The following is a 16,830-nucleotide window of genomic DNA, read 5'->3' as shown; positions in this document are numbered from 1 at the left end:
TATGTGTGTGTGAGTGTGTCACTCTTTCTCAGTGTATAATTCTGTGTGTTACCTGATGTACCATTGTATCTACAGAGTAGACAAGGCTAAAGCCCTATCTCTGATGCTGCATGCAGCTGACATCAGCCACCCAGCCAAGGCCTGGAAGCTGCACTACCGATGGACACAGGCCCTGATGGAGGAGTTCTTCAGACAGGTACAGTACCAACATAGTCTCACCACTACAGTGTATAGTCACTGACAGAAACCATGGAAGAGGGAAACTTGAGTGTTTCAGCACTGTATTCTGTATGTATCTCACCTAATGAAACTTGTATTATTAAGGAGATGGGACACCATTCTGATAGCTTCAGTAATATCTTCACTTGGTTGAACTGGTTATGTTATACAGAGCATTATGGGTATTGTAGTACACAATACTACAGTATACAGTAACCTGCCATTCCACATTGGTATGGTTACCAAGGCTGGTGTTGTTGATTTCTTACAGGGCGATAAAGAGGTTGAGTTAGGGCTGCCATTCTCTCCTCTGTGTGATCGTAAAGCTACCATGATCGCACAGTCACAAATAGGTGAGCATCACACCCTGTTATTGGCCTCACTGTGAGTGGTTTCATTCAGGATGGGTTTGTATTCTCCGACAGGCCATAGCTCAAATGGGCCACCATGTGGACATTTGAGAAAGTATTTAATATTTTTCCCTTGATATGATAAAGCATGGGAATCTACACTGCCTGTCCTCATAAATKATTGTGACATCACACACACATTTTTTTCTCCTGTTTCTCTGAAAACTATAATCGTCAGTGTGAGCGAGTCATACCTGTTTTTCTTCTCAAATGTTTGTCTGTCTCGCAGGGTTCATTGACTTCATAGTGGAACCCACATTCTCTGTGTTGGTGGACACGACCGAGAAGATCATTACCCCTCTAATAGAGGATACCTTAAAGTCACATGACACTGGCGTCCGCAGGTCAAGGTATGACACATTCCTAATATTATACACACTATGACCCTGCTGGTCATCTATGAACATTTGAACATCTTGGCCATGTTCTGTTATAATCTGCACCCGGCACAGCCAGAAGAGGACTGGCCACCCCTCATAGCCTGGTTCCTATCTAGGTTTCTTCTTAGGTTCTGGCCTTTCTAGGGAGTTTTTCCTAGCCACCCTGCTTCTACACYTGCATTGCTTGCTGTTTGGGGTTTTAGGCTGGGTTTCTGTACAGCACTTTGTGACATCAGCTGATGTAAGAAGGGCTTTATAAATACATTTGGTTGATTGATTTGAAATCACAGTTTTCCCAGTTTAACATGTCTGACAGAATCAACATGCCTACCAGTATCATCAGTAGGCTTACCACTTTCCCGATGTTCAGTCTCTATGGTCGATCGAAGTTGTGGAATAAGCAACCAAGTCTTACTCCAGTATGTTCTGTTCTATTTAATTGATGTCCATATTAGGACAGCCTCACAAGGAGTCGGTGTCATATATTTGACAGAATAGACAGTGTTTATATTCTATGTTGCTCAGTTTGACGGGTAGTGGGTCGGTGACGGTGGTGGAGTCAGTCCAGAAACATAGTGGTCGAGGATCCAGCCAGGGGGTTGACCAGGGGCTTACTACAGACTATAGCCTGACTGGCATCGACCTGAAACGGGTCAGACACACACTGGCAGAGGTCATCCAACACAACAAAGACCGATGGAAGGAGCTCTCTGTACAAGGTATAGTTGTCTTTTTGTTGTTGCTCTTCTTCGTCTTTCTCTTCCTTGTCTTCTTCAGTCTCCTGAATACGTTTCCTTCTTTCAGTGTTATGTTCTTTCCATTGTCAGAAGTCTATGTATGACATTAGATGTTCTTTTTGCTTGTGTTCTTGTTTCCTCAGAGTTGGCGAGTAAAGAGCGAGCTGAGTTGAACACTGACCCAGAGGAGATGGAGGAGTCCCAGATGAAAACAGAGGTTACGTTGACTCACACCAGCCCTGAGAGACACAGCCAGGAGCTCCAATCAGAGCCCTTCAATGAACTGATGAACAACACAAACTCCAATAACTCTTCCCAGGAGGACTCAGAGCTGGACCACCATCCTCACAGTTCTCTGTCCCCATGTGAGGATAAAGAGACAACATCACCTGGCTCCATCTCTCCTGAACGCCTACCATGGAACGGTAGGAATGTTAGCTAGCGAATGATGTGGTACAATATGATATGATATACAATAAGGTATATGACACTATATACAACACGATGTACAATACGATACAACAATGAAACATAATGTAGTGCACCGTAACAGAACAGTACAATATGACAGTGAAACCTATCAATGTCATGTCTTTTTATAATTCTGTGTCCTGTCAGTAGGCTATAGCTATGTAGTATTTCTCTCATCTCTATAATCGTATTGTCAGTCACGACGATCTGTGACCAAGTGTCCAAGAGATAACTGCGGAGTGGAGGGTTGTCAAGGTTACAACTGTGTGATGCTGTGTTGTCATGGTAACTGTTGTTGCTTACAGGAGCAGGCCCTGGGGCAGTCCTTGAGTCAGGGGAGGAGTCTCTTCAGAGCCCTTGATTCTGATAAGCTACCCAACAACGCTGCCACTTCCTGATTTTTATTCTACTTTACATTTATTTAACTAGTCAAGTCAGTTAAGAACAAATTCTTATTTACAATGATGGCCTATCCCTGCCAGCCCCTAACGACACTGGGCCAATTGTGTGTCGTCCCTGATTCACCATATTTGTTTGTTAGCTTTTTTTATTGTATTTGTTCTGATTGATTTTATTTCCAGTCTGTTATTGTATTGTTATTTATTAAATATGGGGATCTTCTTGCTCCTCTTTGCACCGCAAGTAGTTTTTGTCTATATTCATTCTCTCTTCTCTTTCATATGGGTTTGTATGGTACACTAGGACGATCACGGTACTTAATTGCAACAGTGTGTGTTCTCTCTTGATTTCATGCTAGACAAACATATTTTACCCTAGAGTAGTACTGGAATGGTTGCCGACAGTTACCCACACTATGAGTATGATTGGTTGTGCAGTGCCTAATATTACCCACTTGGGGGTGCTGTTTTATTCATTTCTTATTGTAATGTAGTTAATGTAGACACAATAAATACACTGACTACATGTAGGAGTAAAATGTTTTATTTTGTGTTATGAAATCTTTCCACGATTAATTTGAGATAACAATTAGCCTACTAAAATAATGCTGCCTGAAATTGAGAGGAGAGGGTTTGATGTTTCTCTGCTACACTATATGTCCACAATGCGTTAGACATCTGAAATGTACAGGTTTTGCCAACAGTTCATTCAATAATGAACTTTATTATTTGGTCACATGTGCAATGCATCAGCCTAGGACTCAGACACTCCAAACACCAGTGAGTGAAAAAAATTAAATAAATGGTAGGACTCCTTTGTTTGTGCAGTACCGTAGAGTGGTAAATAAGTCTAACAATTCTTACCTAGCCCAGTTTCTGTATAAAATACTACAAAAATATCAAGTCAATCTATGTGAAATATGTTTTTACATGATGAGACTGACACAATGAGATGCATTATGATATTTTCTGTTTAAAGAAAACAAAAACCAGTATATTTCCAGATATAATTTCACTGCATAACAGCCAGTATTGCTGTTCAAATTTGTCATATATACTCTTTTATTACAATATCTAACAACAATTAACCATACATAACCAACTAAGAGTTTGAGATACAGTACAGACAAATGAATGACATTGTCCTTTCTTGATCTCAACAACGCATGGCTGAATAAAATGGATTCCCAGGTTAGAAATGATAACCTGATAGTTTAGCATCATCTCTTACCAAGAGTTCATTACCCATTCATGTGTTTGAACCATCAGAAACATGGCCAACAGTTTGTCCGCTCCTCACGCTTCACTTTGGATCCTACTTCTTGGTATCTTCTTCCTCCTCCGCCTCCTTCTCTTCCTCCTCAGGGAAGGAGATCTTTGATTTGCTCTTGAGCAGCTTGACCCCTGGGAATTGGACAGACAGAGTGCTGTAGGGTCATATCAGAGAGATCAATAACTAAGAAACAGTCGTAGTATGTTCTAACAGCTCCTGACACAGACACACACTGTGTCCTGTTCTAATACGCTACAAAGGATGATGATGTGTGTGTGTGCAAGTATGATGCTGTTTGTGTCAGCACAGTGGTCAAATGTAATCTGTCCTGTGACCAGACCATCTGTTAAGGTGTCTGGAACACTCCCTGCAGCTAAGCAACAGCACAGAGAAGACGTCCATGTGTATGGAGATCTTTAAACGCTTTAGTCTATATCCGTTAACTATGACCAACATCAAGCCATTGACAGTAGTGTGACCAACTAGATTTGACAGTGTGAACTGATTCGCCCTCACAACCTAAACCACAGTGGTGAGCTGTATCTGCAGCTTTACATGTTCTGTAAAGGAAACAACACGACACTGAGCCAGGCCCACATTATTTGACTGTAGCCTTCCACATAAGCTACAGTCCAGTTCGAGTAGACTTTCATATCAGGTACAGTGTGTTGCTATGAGGGCCTTACCTGGAGTGAAGGGAGGCTGGTGCTGGTAGGGAGTGTCTTTGCGCCTCGGTGTGTCTGCCAGTCGTGGCAGGGCCCCTGATAGCTCCTCTGCTAGGGCCAGCGTGTCTGTGTGAGACTTGGCCAGTCTGGTAGGAGGCAGGCTGTCTCTGTCCTCATCATGGCCTCTAAAGCAGTCTGTGGACACACAGTATGGAACCAAAATAAATGGTGCTATAATACTTAACTTTAAAGGTCCAATGCAGCCATTTTTATCTCAATATCAGATMATTTCTAGGTAACCATACTGTAATAATTTTCAATTCAAATCGTAAAAACAAACAAAAAATCTTCTTAGCAAAGAGCAATTTCTCAAACAAGAATTTTGCTAAGACTGTCGGRGGGTTTGTGTGGGGAGGGGAAAACAGAAAATTAGCTGTTATTGGCAGACAGGTTTGGAACTCTCTTATTAGTGGATTTAACTAATTTACCACATGGTGATGTCACCATGGAAGGCCTAAAACTCCCTGCCACCAAAACCGGCAGAAATTTCAGGCGGTTTTTCAATCTCCAAAGCCGATGTGAGTAAGACCTTTAAACAGGTTAACATTCACAAGGATTACCAGAACGCTTACTCAGAGCTTGCGCTGACCAGCTGGCAAGTGTCTTCCCTGACATTTTCAACCTCTCCCTGACCCAGTCTTTAATACCTACATGTTTCAAGCAGACCACTATAATCCCTGTGCCCAAGAAGCCAATGCTTTGAAAGGCTGGTCATGGTTCACATCAACACCATCATACCAGACACCCTGGACCCACTCCAATTTGCATACCCCCCTAACAGATCCACAGATGACACAATTTATATTGCACTCCACACTGCCCTCTCCCACTTGGACAAGATGAACACCTATGACTAAAGCTCAGGGTTCAACATAATAGTGCCCTCCAAGCTCATCACTCAGGTACCTGGGACTGAACACCTCCATCTACAACTGGATCCTGGACTTCCTGACGGGTCGCCCCAAGGTGGGGATGGTAGTCAACAACACATCCGCCACGCTGACCCTCAACACGGGGCCCCTCAGAGGTGCGTGCTTAGTCCCCTCCTGTACTTCCTGTTCACAACTGCATGACTCCAACACCATCATTAAGTTTGCTGATGACACAACGGTGGTAGGCCTAATACGATGATGAGACTGCCTATAGAGAGGAGGTCAGAGACCTGGCAGTGTGGTGCCAGGACAACAACCTCTTCCTCAATGTCAGCAAGACAAAGGAGCTGATCGTGGACTACAGGAAACGGAGGGCCAAGCACGCCCCCATTCACATCAACGTTCCTCGGTGTCCTTATAACTAAGGATCTATCATGGTCCAAACACACCAACATAGTCGTAAAGAGGGCACGACAACGCCTCTTCCCCCTCAGGAGGCTGAAAAGATTTGGCTCGGGCCCTCAGATCCTCAAACATTTCTACAGCTGCACCATTGAGAGCATCTTGACTAGCTGCATCACTACTTGGCATGGCAACTGCTTGGCATCCGACCGCAAGGCGCTACAGAGGGTAGTGCGAATTGCCCAGTACATCACAGGACCTCTATACCAGGCGGTGTCAGAGGAAGGCCCTAAAAATTGTCAGACTCCAGCCACCCAAGTCATAGACTGTTCTCTTTGCTACCACACGGCAAGCAGTACAGGTGCACCAAGTCTGGAACAAACAGGATCCTGACAGCGTCTACCACCAAGCCATAAGACTGCTAAATAGTTAGTTAAATTGTTAACCAAATAGCTACCCAGACTATAATGATCTTTAAAAAAAAMAACATTTTATTAATTTAGCAGACACTTATCCAGAGTGACTTACAGGAGTAATTAGGGGTAAGTGCCTTGCGTAAGGGCACATCGACAGATATTTCACCCAGTCGGCTCAGCGATCCGAACCAGTGACCATCCCAACGCTCTTAACTGCAAGGCTATCTGCCGCCCTATCTGCATGAACCCTTTTTGCACTAACTCTTTTGACTCATCACATACGCTGCTGCTACTGTTTATCTATCCTGTTGCCTAGTCACTTTATTCCTAGTTATATGTACAGTACATATCTACCTCAATTACCTCATACCCCTGCACATCGACTCAGTACTGATACCCGTTGTATATAGCCAGGTTATCTTTACTCATTGTGTATCTATTATTACTTTATTATTATACTTTATTATTACATGTTATTACTTTTCTGTTATCTTCTCTGTATTGTTGGGAAGGTCCCATAAGTAAGCATTTCACTGTTAGTCTCTACACCTGTTGTTTACAAAGCATTTGACTAATATAATTTGACTTGATGATTTKAACAGCTCTTACACTAAAATGGCATTATCATAATTTTCACAATTTCATAGTATTATTCCAACCTCATAGTATGGAAATATATAAAATACAGAAAAATCATGTTTTTGACTGGACTGGGCCTTTAATTTATTTGACCATCTGTTACAACAGAACGTGGTCTTCTGCTGTGCTCTGAACTGGAGCATATTCAGCATTCAACTGAATTCAAGGCCATTGAGCCTAAAGGCTTTTGGCCATTGGATATTGTTTGGCCATGTTGTTGTTTAAGGGCGGTGGGCCATGTTGGATATATTCTAATCCACACCCTAATTAACAAGCCAAATGTGTAATGAAAACTGCAATAATTACTACAATAATATAGTTGCTATCTAATTGGACCAAGAATAGGCTGCTGTGTTCAAATTAGTTTATTCTGTGCCCATAGTCCTTGTTGCACCACCTGACTAGTGATTATCCATTTGAGAGATGGGATGGTGTAGCTCTCTTTGTGCATTATCTGACTATCCATTTGTGAGACTTATAACAGGAGGATGATATAACTCTCAGTCAATCAATATCTAATGTAGATGTATAGTGAGTGGCCATGGCTTTTCCAGGAATGAGCTACCTCTATGAGCCAGCAAGCATGGTCAGTCACTCTGTCACACGCTAGGCTCTGTTTAAATATAATGCTGACCACAGACAATACACCCAGTGTTTCCTACTCTCCAGAATAAAAGGAGAATATGAACCAATGGCACCTGTGCTGTCATGACGCAGAGTTTGTGAATGCAACGGTTTGTGTTGAAGAAATGGTGTGAGTGACGACCTGTACCTTTCATGGTGGGCGGAGTGTAGACGCTGTGTTTTCTCTGAGCGGGAGATGCCCCTGCACTCTGGGTCTGGTGTAGAGAGATGGAGGGGGAAAAAAGAACCGCATGAGAACCAACAAGCAGAGATCCCATTTCACTGAAGCTATTTCAGGAGCCAGGCCATCTCAGGTAATCAATGACAACTGCATCAGATAGACATGCCACCTCATAGAACCATAGACTGCTGCTAGGGAGCATCCTGATAATGTTGTTCTTTTGACTTTTATTTCTGCTTTTAAACAGAGCAAGGTAAACAGAGTGTGAACTACCTCTCCTTGATGACTTGTAGTCTGCTTGTCATCTGTGTGAGAGAAAAGCAGACATGAGTTATAGTACATTTGTCAGTTTAGCTAAAATTGTCAGCCTTAAAAAAAGGAAAGGGGGATACCTAGACAGCTGTACAACTGAATGCATTCAACTGAAATGTGTCTTCCGCATTTAACCCAACCCCTCTGAATCAGAGAGGGGCGCTGCCTTGCTCAGGGGCAGAATGACACATTTTTACCTCAGCTTGGGGATTCGATCCAGCAACCTTTCGGTTACTGAACCAGCGCTCTAACCACTAGGCTACCTGTCACCCCMAAAAAGAGCTATTACTCAACCCTCGGTTAGAATCTGTGTGCTGAGGTTCTGCTGGAACATTGTATTTCACCTGTGTGATGTGACTACAGTGGGAGAGCTGTACTGTTCATCACGATGAGCTCATGGCTGAGAGAGTGTATGGTTCAGTGTCCAGATCACTGCTAACCTCCGGCTGTAATGGCTGACTGGTTTGCTCTAACTTCTCCTCCATTAACGTTTCTCTGAATTGAAATTGATCTTAGAAATGACAACCAGGGGTGATTCATATCACCATGAACATCACAGCTGGAGCAAAACACCAATAATTCAATAAGTTATTGAATGAATGGCACTGGACAACAGACGTAGCCTGAAAATCCAGACTGAATTCAGCTCCATCACGTCTGTAGTGCATAAACGGAAGACAGCACAAACATGTGAACCACATTAACATGACTATTTTGTTGAATGGATAGCATSGGGCAACACACGAGCCCTGTATTATACAGATGCTGGATCTTACTTTGATCACTCTTTTGCTGCTAAGAATTTTCCTGCACCTCAGGAAATGCAGATGAGCTTTGTGATTTACATAAGCTCACTGAAAACCCACACTAACACATGGTTATGTTAAGAGTATTGCATTTTTGTGTATCCTACCTTTGACCAGCTAATAGCCTAACCACCGATCAAGCAACATTCTCGACTAAATGTTCAAATCCTGTTGCTGTAGGATTGTTTTGCCGTGACAATATACAGTACCAGTCAAAAGTTTGGACACACCTACTCATCATTCCAGGGTTTTTCTTTATTTTTAATATTTTCAACATTGTAGAAAAATAGTGAAGACATCACAACTATGAAATAGCACATATGGAATCATGCAGTAATGAAGTGTTAAACAAATCTAAATAAACATTACCGTTCAAAAGTTTGGGGTCACTTTTTTGAAAGAAAAGCAAWTTTTTTGTCCATTAAAATAACATAACATTGATCAGAAATACATCATTAGAAAACCCTTTTGCAATTATTTTACCACAGCTGAAAACTGTTGTGCACATTAAAGAAGCAATAAAACTGGCCTTCTTTAGACTAGTTGAGTATCTGGAGCATCAGTATTTGTGGGTTTGTCCATTCCTTTGAGCTTGTAATCAAACCCACAAATGCTGATGCTCCAGATACTCAACTAGTTTAAAGGCAGCCAGTTTTAAGTGGTTCTTTAATCAGCACAACAGTTTTCAGCTGTGCTAACATAATTGCAAAAGGGTTTTCTAATGATCAATTAKCCTTTTAAAATTATAAACTTGGATTAGCTAACACAACGTGCCATTGGAACACAGGGGTGATGGTTGCTGATAATGGGCCTCTGTACGCCTATCTAGATATTTCATAGAAAATCAGCTGTTTCCAGCTACAATAGTCATTTACAACATTAACAATGTCTACACTGTTTTTCTAATCAATTTCATGTTATTTTAATGGACAAAAAAAAGGTTTTCTTTAAAAAAATACAAGAATTTATAAGTGACCCCAAATCTTTTAACGGTACTGTATTTTATACTTGAGATTCTTCAAAGTAGCCAGCCTTTGCCTTGAAGACAGATTTTCACATTCTCAACCAGCTTCATGAGGTAGTCACCTGGAATGCATTCAATTAACAAGTGTGCCTTGTAAATTTGTGGAATTTCTTTCCTTCTTAATGCGTTTGAGCCAATCAGTTGTGTTGTGACAAGGTAGGGGTGGTATACAGAAGAAAGCCCTATTTGGTAAAAGACCAAATCCATATTATGGCAAAAACAKCTCACATAAGCAAAGAGAAATGACAGTCCATCATTACTTCACGACATGAAGGTCAGTCAATACGGAAAATTTCAAGAACTTTGAAAGTTTCTTCAAGTGCAGTCGCAAAAACCATCAAGTGCTATGATGAAACTGGCTCTCATGAGGACCGTCACAGGATAGGAAGACACAGATTCACCTCTGTTGCAGGGGATAAGTTCATTAGTTACCAGCCTCATAAATTACAGCCAGAATAAATGTTTCAGAGTTCAAGTAACAGACACATCTCAAAATCAACTGTTCAGAGGAGACTGTGTGAATCAGGCCTTCATGGTTGAATTGCTGCAAAGAAACCACTACTAAAAGACACCAATAATAAGAAGAGACTTGCTTGGGCCAAGAAACATGAGCAATGGACATTAGACCGGTGGAAATCTGTCCTTTGGTCTGATTAGTCCAAATGTGAGATTTTTGGTTCCAACCGCCATGTCTTTGTGAGACGCAGAGTAGGTGAACGGATGATCTCCGCATGTGGGGTTCCCACTGTGAAGCATGGAAGAGGAGRTTTGATAGTGTGGGGGTGCTTTGCTGGTGACACTGTCAATAATTTATTTAAAATTCAAGGCACATTTAACCAGCATGGTTACCACAGCATTCTGCAGCGATACGCCATCCCATCTGGTTTGTGCTTTGTCGGGCTATAATTTGTTTTTCAACAGAACAATGACCCAAAACACACCTCCAGGCTGTGTAAGGGCTATTTGACCAAGAAAGAGAGTGATGGAGTGCTACATCAGATGACCTGGCCTCCACAATCACCCGACCTCAACCCAATTGAGATGGTTTGGGATGAGTTGGACTGCAGAGTGAAGGAAAAGCAGCCAATAAGTGCTCAGCATATGTGGGAAGTCCTTCAAGAMTGTTTGAAAAAYATTCCAGGTGGAGCTGGTTGAGAGTATGCCAAGAGTGTGTAAAGCTGTCATCAAGGCAAAGGGTGGATACTAAAATAAAACATATATTTGGATTTGTTTAACACTTTTCTGGTTACTACATGATTCCATGTGTGTTATTTCATAGTTTTGATGTCTTCACTATTATTCTACACTATTATTCTATTTTCACTATGTAGAAAATAGTAAAAAAGAAAAGAAAACCCCTTGAATGAGTAGGTGTGTCTAAACTTTTGACTGGGACTGTAGGTTAAATTAAGATCCTACATCTGTATGTAGTTCTCTGTGGCCAACACTGTACATGAACTGACATGAACGTACATCAAAAAATGTGGAGCACATTAACATGACCAAGGGTGTTGTATGAATGGCACGGAACAACAGACAAGCATTGGATGTGACTACAAACATCTACACATGCAGRGCACATGATATGTATTGGACAAAAATTCAACCTTGTACTGTAGGCCTATGTTATATTCTAAGGCCAACACAGTACATGAACTTAAGGCAGTAGCAAAACATGTGAACCACATTATCAGCATGTTACTACCATATAACACATCACCTCACAACAATAGCTGAATGAAGTCAGTGTGTCTCGGACCATCAAGCCTACGGGCATGGGAGGGTGATGACGTCATAGTCTCCGCTGTAGTGGGCAGGGGAAAAGACTGGCATTCCCTGGGGTCATGTAAGGCTGCTATGACACTTTACAATGCATCTATAACACTATACATCCTCTGTGACACCCTTCAATCCAGCCACTGTTATAGGACACCAGCCATACTACTGGGTCTGCGTCCAAGGAAAATGACCAGCTGTTTTTATACAAGAGGAGAGAGTTGAAGAGCTGATGGCAAATCAACAGTGAACCTTATAAAAAGCTAAAATGGCCAGAGGCAGAGTCTTGTATTAGCTATCTCCAGGTCCATGGGTTTCACACATTATCTCTGTTAGGGAGAGTGTTAAATTAAAGCCATGGGCACTGCAGCTCAAAATATCTTGATAGCACCTCTGGTTCTCAATGATAAAATTCTAATTCAGAACACCCGATAATCCAGAGACACAATACACAACACTACAGTAAGTTTCAGTATTAACCTTCAGAAGTGGCCTCTCTCCAAAAGACACAGTTTGGATGACATTCACAGGGAAATATCAGCAAGACAAAGATCTGCTTGTAGCTGAAATAATGGCTGTGAATGAATAGGGTCCCACGCACACCACCTACAGTATGCAGCCCACATACACAGACAGAGTTGAGCAAAATACGTTTCACTAGACTACACCATCCATTCTCATTCACAGCACACAGTCAGTAGCTCCCAATGGGATCTCTCAGGATAATGTAATGGTAAAAGGCCAGTTAGCATAAACACTATCAACTAAGCAAAGAGTTTGACAAGACAACTAGGCTGGAGGAAACTGTCCATACGCCCATGGAGACATATAGAATAGAGGGATAGAGGAATGGAGAGATGGAAGGAGGGATGGAACCAGGGTCATGGTGGGAACAGAGCTGTCACATTGGCAGTGGTTACCTACGCCTGCCATAAAACACAGACCTGGCACTGAGGAGACAGAAATACATGCACCCAGCCAAGGATAAAGAAATCAATGTATAAAAAGAAAGGGTGGGTCTGTGATGTAAAACACACACATTCATACATTCTGACAATGTAATGCCTCTAAGCTGGCTCCTGGATGAAGATCCTGCGACTGGCTTCTGTCAGACAATTTAATTGCCACCCAGTAGATTTGGGTTAGCTGGTTTGTCACAAACAGGAACGTCCCAAATAGCACCCTACACCCTACATGGTGCACTACACTTGACCAGATCCTTATGAGCCCTGGTCAATAGTAGTGCACTATAAAGGGAATAGGGTGCTATTTGGGACGCAAAAAGAACACCCCCTACTCTCTGCCAAAAACTCTCTCTGAGGAGAATATGGGCCAGCACACCCTCCATCAATTAACAGTACCAACCCTTTCCCTTCCTCTGCACAATGGGATAAATCAAACCTGTACGTTCATACTGATGAATCAGTACAATGGGTTAAATAAAACCCGTACATTCATACTGATGATTCAGTACAATGGTTAAATAAAATCTGTACAATTCTTGCTGATTGAATTCGTACCAATGGTTAAATAAAATCTGTACATTCATACTGATGATTCAGTACAATGGTTAAATAAAATCTGTACATTCATACTGATGATTCAGTACAATGGTTAAATAAATATGTACATTCTACTGATGATTCAGTACAATGGTTAAATAAAATCTGTACATTCATACTGATGATTCAGTACAATGGTTAAATAAAATCTGTACATTCATACTGATGATTCTTGTGTTGGTTAAATAAATCTGGACATTCATACTGATGATTCAGTACAATAGTTAAATAAAATCTGTACATTCATACTGATGATTCAGTACAATGGGTAGAAATTCACCCTGTACATACTGATTATCTATCAAACCTCTCTTTCTAGACACGCACATACGCGCGTGCAAGGCCTGCAAAAATCCACCCAGACACAAACACACACTGTTCAGGCCGCCCAGCACCTCACAGAACACACACATGCTCACATGCACACAAATACACACACACACACAAACGGATGATTTATCAAACCCTGTGCTGCTGTAAGATATGTGGCCAGCAAGGCTGTGCCAGGTTATGACATGAGGAACAGCGGTCAGATACAACAACACTATCTCATGTCATGACATAACGGTAATGATAACCATTCACATCCTGTTCCCCTCAGTGATGTGATGTTGAGTATGACCGTGATGCCTGACTGCTTGCATGCCTTTCTGTTCTGTACTGGGCAGCCTGAACAGTGTGTGTTTGTGTGTCTGGGTGGGTTTTTGCATGCCTTCTGTACTGGGCTGTACAGCAGGCTGGGACGTGGTGGGCAGCTGGGCGATGCGTGTGGAGATGTATGTTTGTCCATGATCACAGAGTCAAGTCACATGGGGTAAAGGTCAAGGTCACCAACAGGGTGTTGATGAGGCTAATGAACCAAGCTTTACCCTGGAGGCCAGAAATATCTGATCTCACTGCATTCCAGACGCAACATAAGGAAATGGTTGATAGATTGGTGTGTGTCATGTGGTTGAAGGTTGAATCTCTGCTATCTATCAGGTTTGAACTGTAAAACGTACCAGTGTTTGATTACAGACAGATACTGTACTCTCTTTTACAGACCAACCATCTCTTATTTGGTCCTGCTGGTCTCTTCTCACTGTCTCAGAGTCATCCACAGCTATACCTGTGGAGCTTTCTTTGGCACAGGTTCTCCCAGTCTTACTCTATGATGACCTTTCAAAAGCAGTGGGGAGGAAGGCCAGAGTGTGAACAAGGCAGCCTTTGCTATGACTGTGCTGCAGCCTGCTAGGGTATGGGCTGTGACTGTGGCTTGGTAGCAGGCTGTGCTGGAGGCTGAGCTGTAAGCTGTGGCTGTGTTGTGACTATAGCTGTGCAGTGTTGCAGTCTCCATATGCTGACGCCACAGGGAAGGTATTTGTGCTGATATCACATTGTGACCCTCCATGTTCTGGATCTCTCACTCAAGGTTAGATTCCACTCTCACTGTTTCATGATGACACAACAAAGATAAAAACACTCGCCTTGCCGCCTCCTTTTTAACACTCTTCTCGTTACTCCCATTCTCCAGGGCTGATATCACCCTCGATCCATCATTCCCCCCTTAGACATCTTGTAGTTTAACACTCCATTTTGTGTAGCCCACAAGAATAGTCTTCGAGCCCTCATTCAACCCATGTTTAAGTAACTCCTTTATATCCCACAGCTCTTCATTAAATGTCAACAGACAGATCTGAAAGAAAGCACTTAGATGATTTACATAAATGAGAGCGAGCCAAATCTCGTTTGTGTTTCTCATTATCAATAATGAGCAAGTTGGGAACAAACAAAAAGTCTCCAAATTCAAACGACCCTCAAAAACCAGCATAACAAATCAAAAACCAAACAATTGTCATATGAAGACACACATACTTTCCATGACAGTTTAGAGTCATGCTGAGTGTAGCTTGGCAACATCCAGACCACACATTCCATTTCAATACAGGAAACTACCGAAATTCCATTTTCACTGCTTTTCATTGAGGGCAATTGGAATTGGAATGTCTATTTCCTGAATTGAATGAGATTAAATTTAAATTGACCCCAACCCTGTTTCTCACACAGGAGAAGTATCTTACTTGCTGCAGTTAGGTCTGGTGGAAGATAGATGGCATGGGTGGCTGGTGTAGGTCTCCTCTTACGGATCTGTTTGGGAGAGACAGGACAGGGCGGGATAGGATAGGGGCGCAGGTCGGGACAGGACAGGGTAGAGCAGGACAGGGCAGAGAGACAGGACAGGGCAGAGAGACAGGACAGGGAAAAGTGGTGTTAAAGTGTGGCGCTGAGGATAGATGGAGACAGACAACAAGCACCAGTCACTGCTGTGTGTGCATGTTTTACAAAGTGATAGACTAGAGTTCAGTGTCAATAAAATCACTAGTATAGGTTAGGGAGAGGGGTGGGTGTGGAGGTGGTGGGTGGAGTGGGAGAGTTTGGCCAAAGCTTTGGATGAAGCTATTTTTCTATAACCACTATGGTGACAAATAAGGATACAATGGAAATAGTTTAGTCTGAGCACTATACTTTTCCCCAAGCAATATTCACTTAAGGCACTAAGACATTGCAATAAAGTCTAGAAAACTAAGATTGTGACAAATAATTGCAGAAAGTGGAGGGGGAAAACAAGCCTTCACTCATCTTACAAGGAGATCACCATCATCCATGACATAAAACAGGTTTCCCACACATGCATAACATGATCAAAGTAAAGCTTCTTCTGCCAGTCAGTGTCAAGAGGAGCTAGTCCTTTTAACTCTGTGAGATTCCCGGGTTGCAAAAATGCAACAGGTCCTAAACTCAYGTCTAACACTACATAGAAATACATCTGAGTCTACGGAGATGAACTAAGTAGCATTTGTTGTGTCCTGTCTTCTCTACGATGTGATTATGTAGAAGAAAAAATAAATTGAGAAAACATTCTGAGCAAGAGCAGGAGGAATTTCGTAAGTGTTGCAATTTTTGGGGGGCAAAAATGCTTGGGTCTCACAGGGATAAGCCCCACACTCTTTCAGTGAGCCCACCATCACAATATCATTCCATTACCATGTCATCATGGTAATCACATGTATTAACATATCATGTAGAAGTGGATGTTTTTACTTACATGCTCCGATGCCTGAGGGTCCAGCTGACTCTGTCGGACAGGTACAGAAAACTGGATCTTCTTAGGACTGTTGGGCTCCATGTTGGGCTCCATGTTGTGAGAAGATAGAGAGAAAGAAAGATCGAGGAGAAAGGGAAAGTAAGAGAAAGAGAGGAAGAGGGGACTGTGTTGGGAGCAGCTGCACATACTGTAGCAGCAGCAGCCTCTTTTCTCTTCTGTTCCTCCCCCCTTCCTTATGAGCCCTGTGATAGCTTTAGTGCACAGCCCAGCCTGCCTCTCCCCTGCCCCCGTCAGAGAAAACGAGAGAGAAAAAGAGAGATGCACTCCACCTCACACACTCCTCTAATGTCCAGTCCACTATAGCAGCCACAGCCAGTCTCCCTTGTCCCCCAGCCCTCAACTCAGACAGACCAACAGCATGCTCTTTAGCCTCTGCTGGGTCAAGTGTTCTATCTTTGATGAAAGCCACAGGCCAGTCTGAGTCTCCGATATCTCTCTCCCCCTCCCTCCATCTCTCT

At 42.5% G+C, this 16,830-nt stretch overlaps 2 protein-coding genes across 2 annotated transcripts in view; one reads left to right on the top strand and one right to left on the bottom strand.

The window, feature by feature from the left end:
* The window catches only part of pde1a (phosphodiesterase 1A, calmodulin-dependent), a 59,411-nt gene extending 56,552 nt beyond the window's left edge, over positions 1 to 2,859 (top strand). Inside the window, 6 exon segments of the mRNA XM_024147626.2 lie at positions 76 to 196; positions 491 to 572; positions 859 to 979; positions 1,535 to 1,728; positions 1,890 to 2,171; positions 2,523 to 2,859. Coding sequence (XP_024003394.1) covers positions 76 to 196; positions 491 to 572; positions 859 to 979; positions 1,535 to 1,728; positions 1,890 to 2,171; positions 2,523 to 2,578 — 856 coding nt within the window. The 3' untranslated portion in view covers positions 2,579 to 2,859.
* A 284-nt stretch (positions 2,860 to 3,143) lies between these two features.
* Positions 3,144 to 16,817, bottom strand: LOC111977694 (protein phosphatase 1 regulatory subunit 1A). Its single transcript, XM_024007247.3, has 6 exons — positions 16,313 to 16,817; positions 15,288 to 15,354; positions 8,021 to 8,052; positions 7,715 to 7,781; positions 4,575 to 4,748; positions 3,144 to 4,019 (listed from the first exon to the last, which is right to left on the bottom strand). The coding sequence occupies exons 1-6, from the start codon at positions 16,496 to 16,498 to the stop codon at positions 3,931 to 3,933; spliced, it is 615 nt and encodes a 204-aa protein (XP_023863015.1). The 5' UTR covers positions 16,499 to 16,817; the 3' UTR covers positions 3,144 to 3,930.
* Positions 16,818 to 16,830: the final 13 nt, after the last annotated feature.

This window comes from Salvelinus sp. IW2-2015, linkage group LG2 (assembly GCF_002910315.2).
Source record: "Salvelinus sp. IW2-2015 linkage group LG2, ASM291031v2, whole genome shotgun sequence".
In the NCBI taxonomy this organism is placed as follows: domain Eukaryota; kingdom Metazoa; phylum Chordata; class Actinopteri; order Salmoniformes; family Salmonidae; genus Salvelinus; species Salvelinus sp. IW2-2015.
Note: the sequence above shows the minus strand (reverse complement) of the source record. Positions and strands in the feature narration are given on the sequence as shown.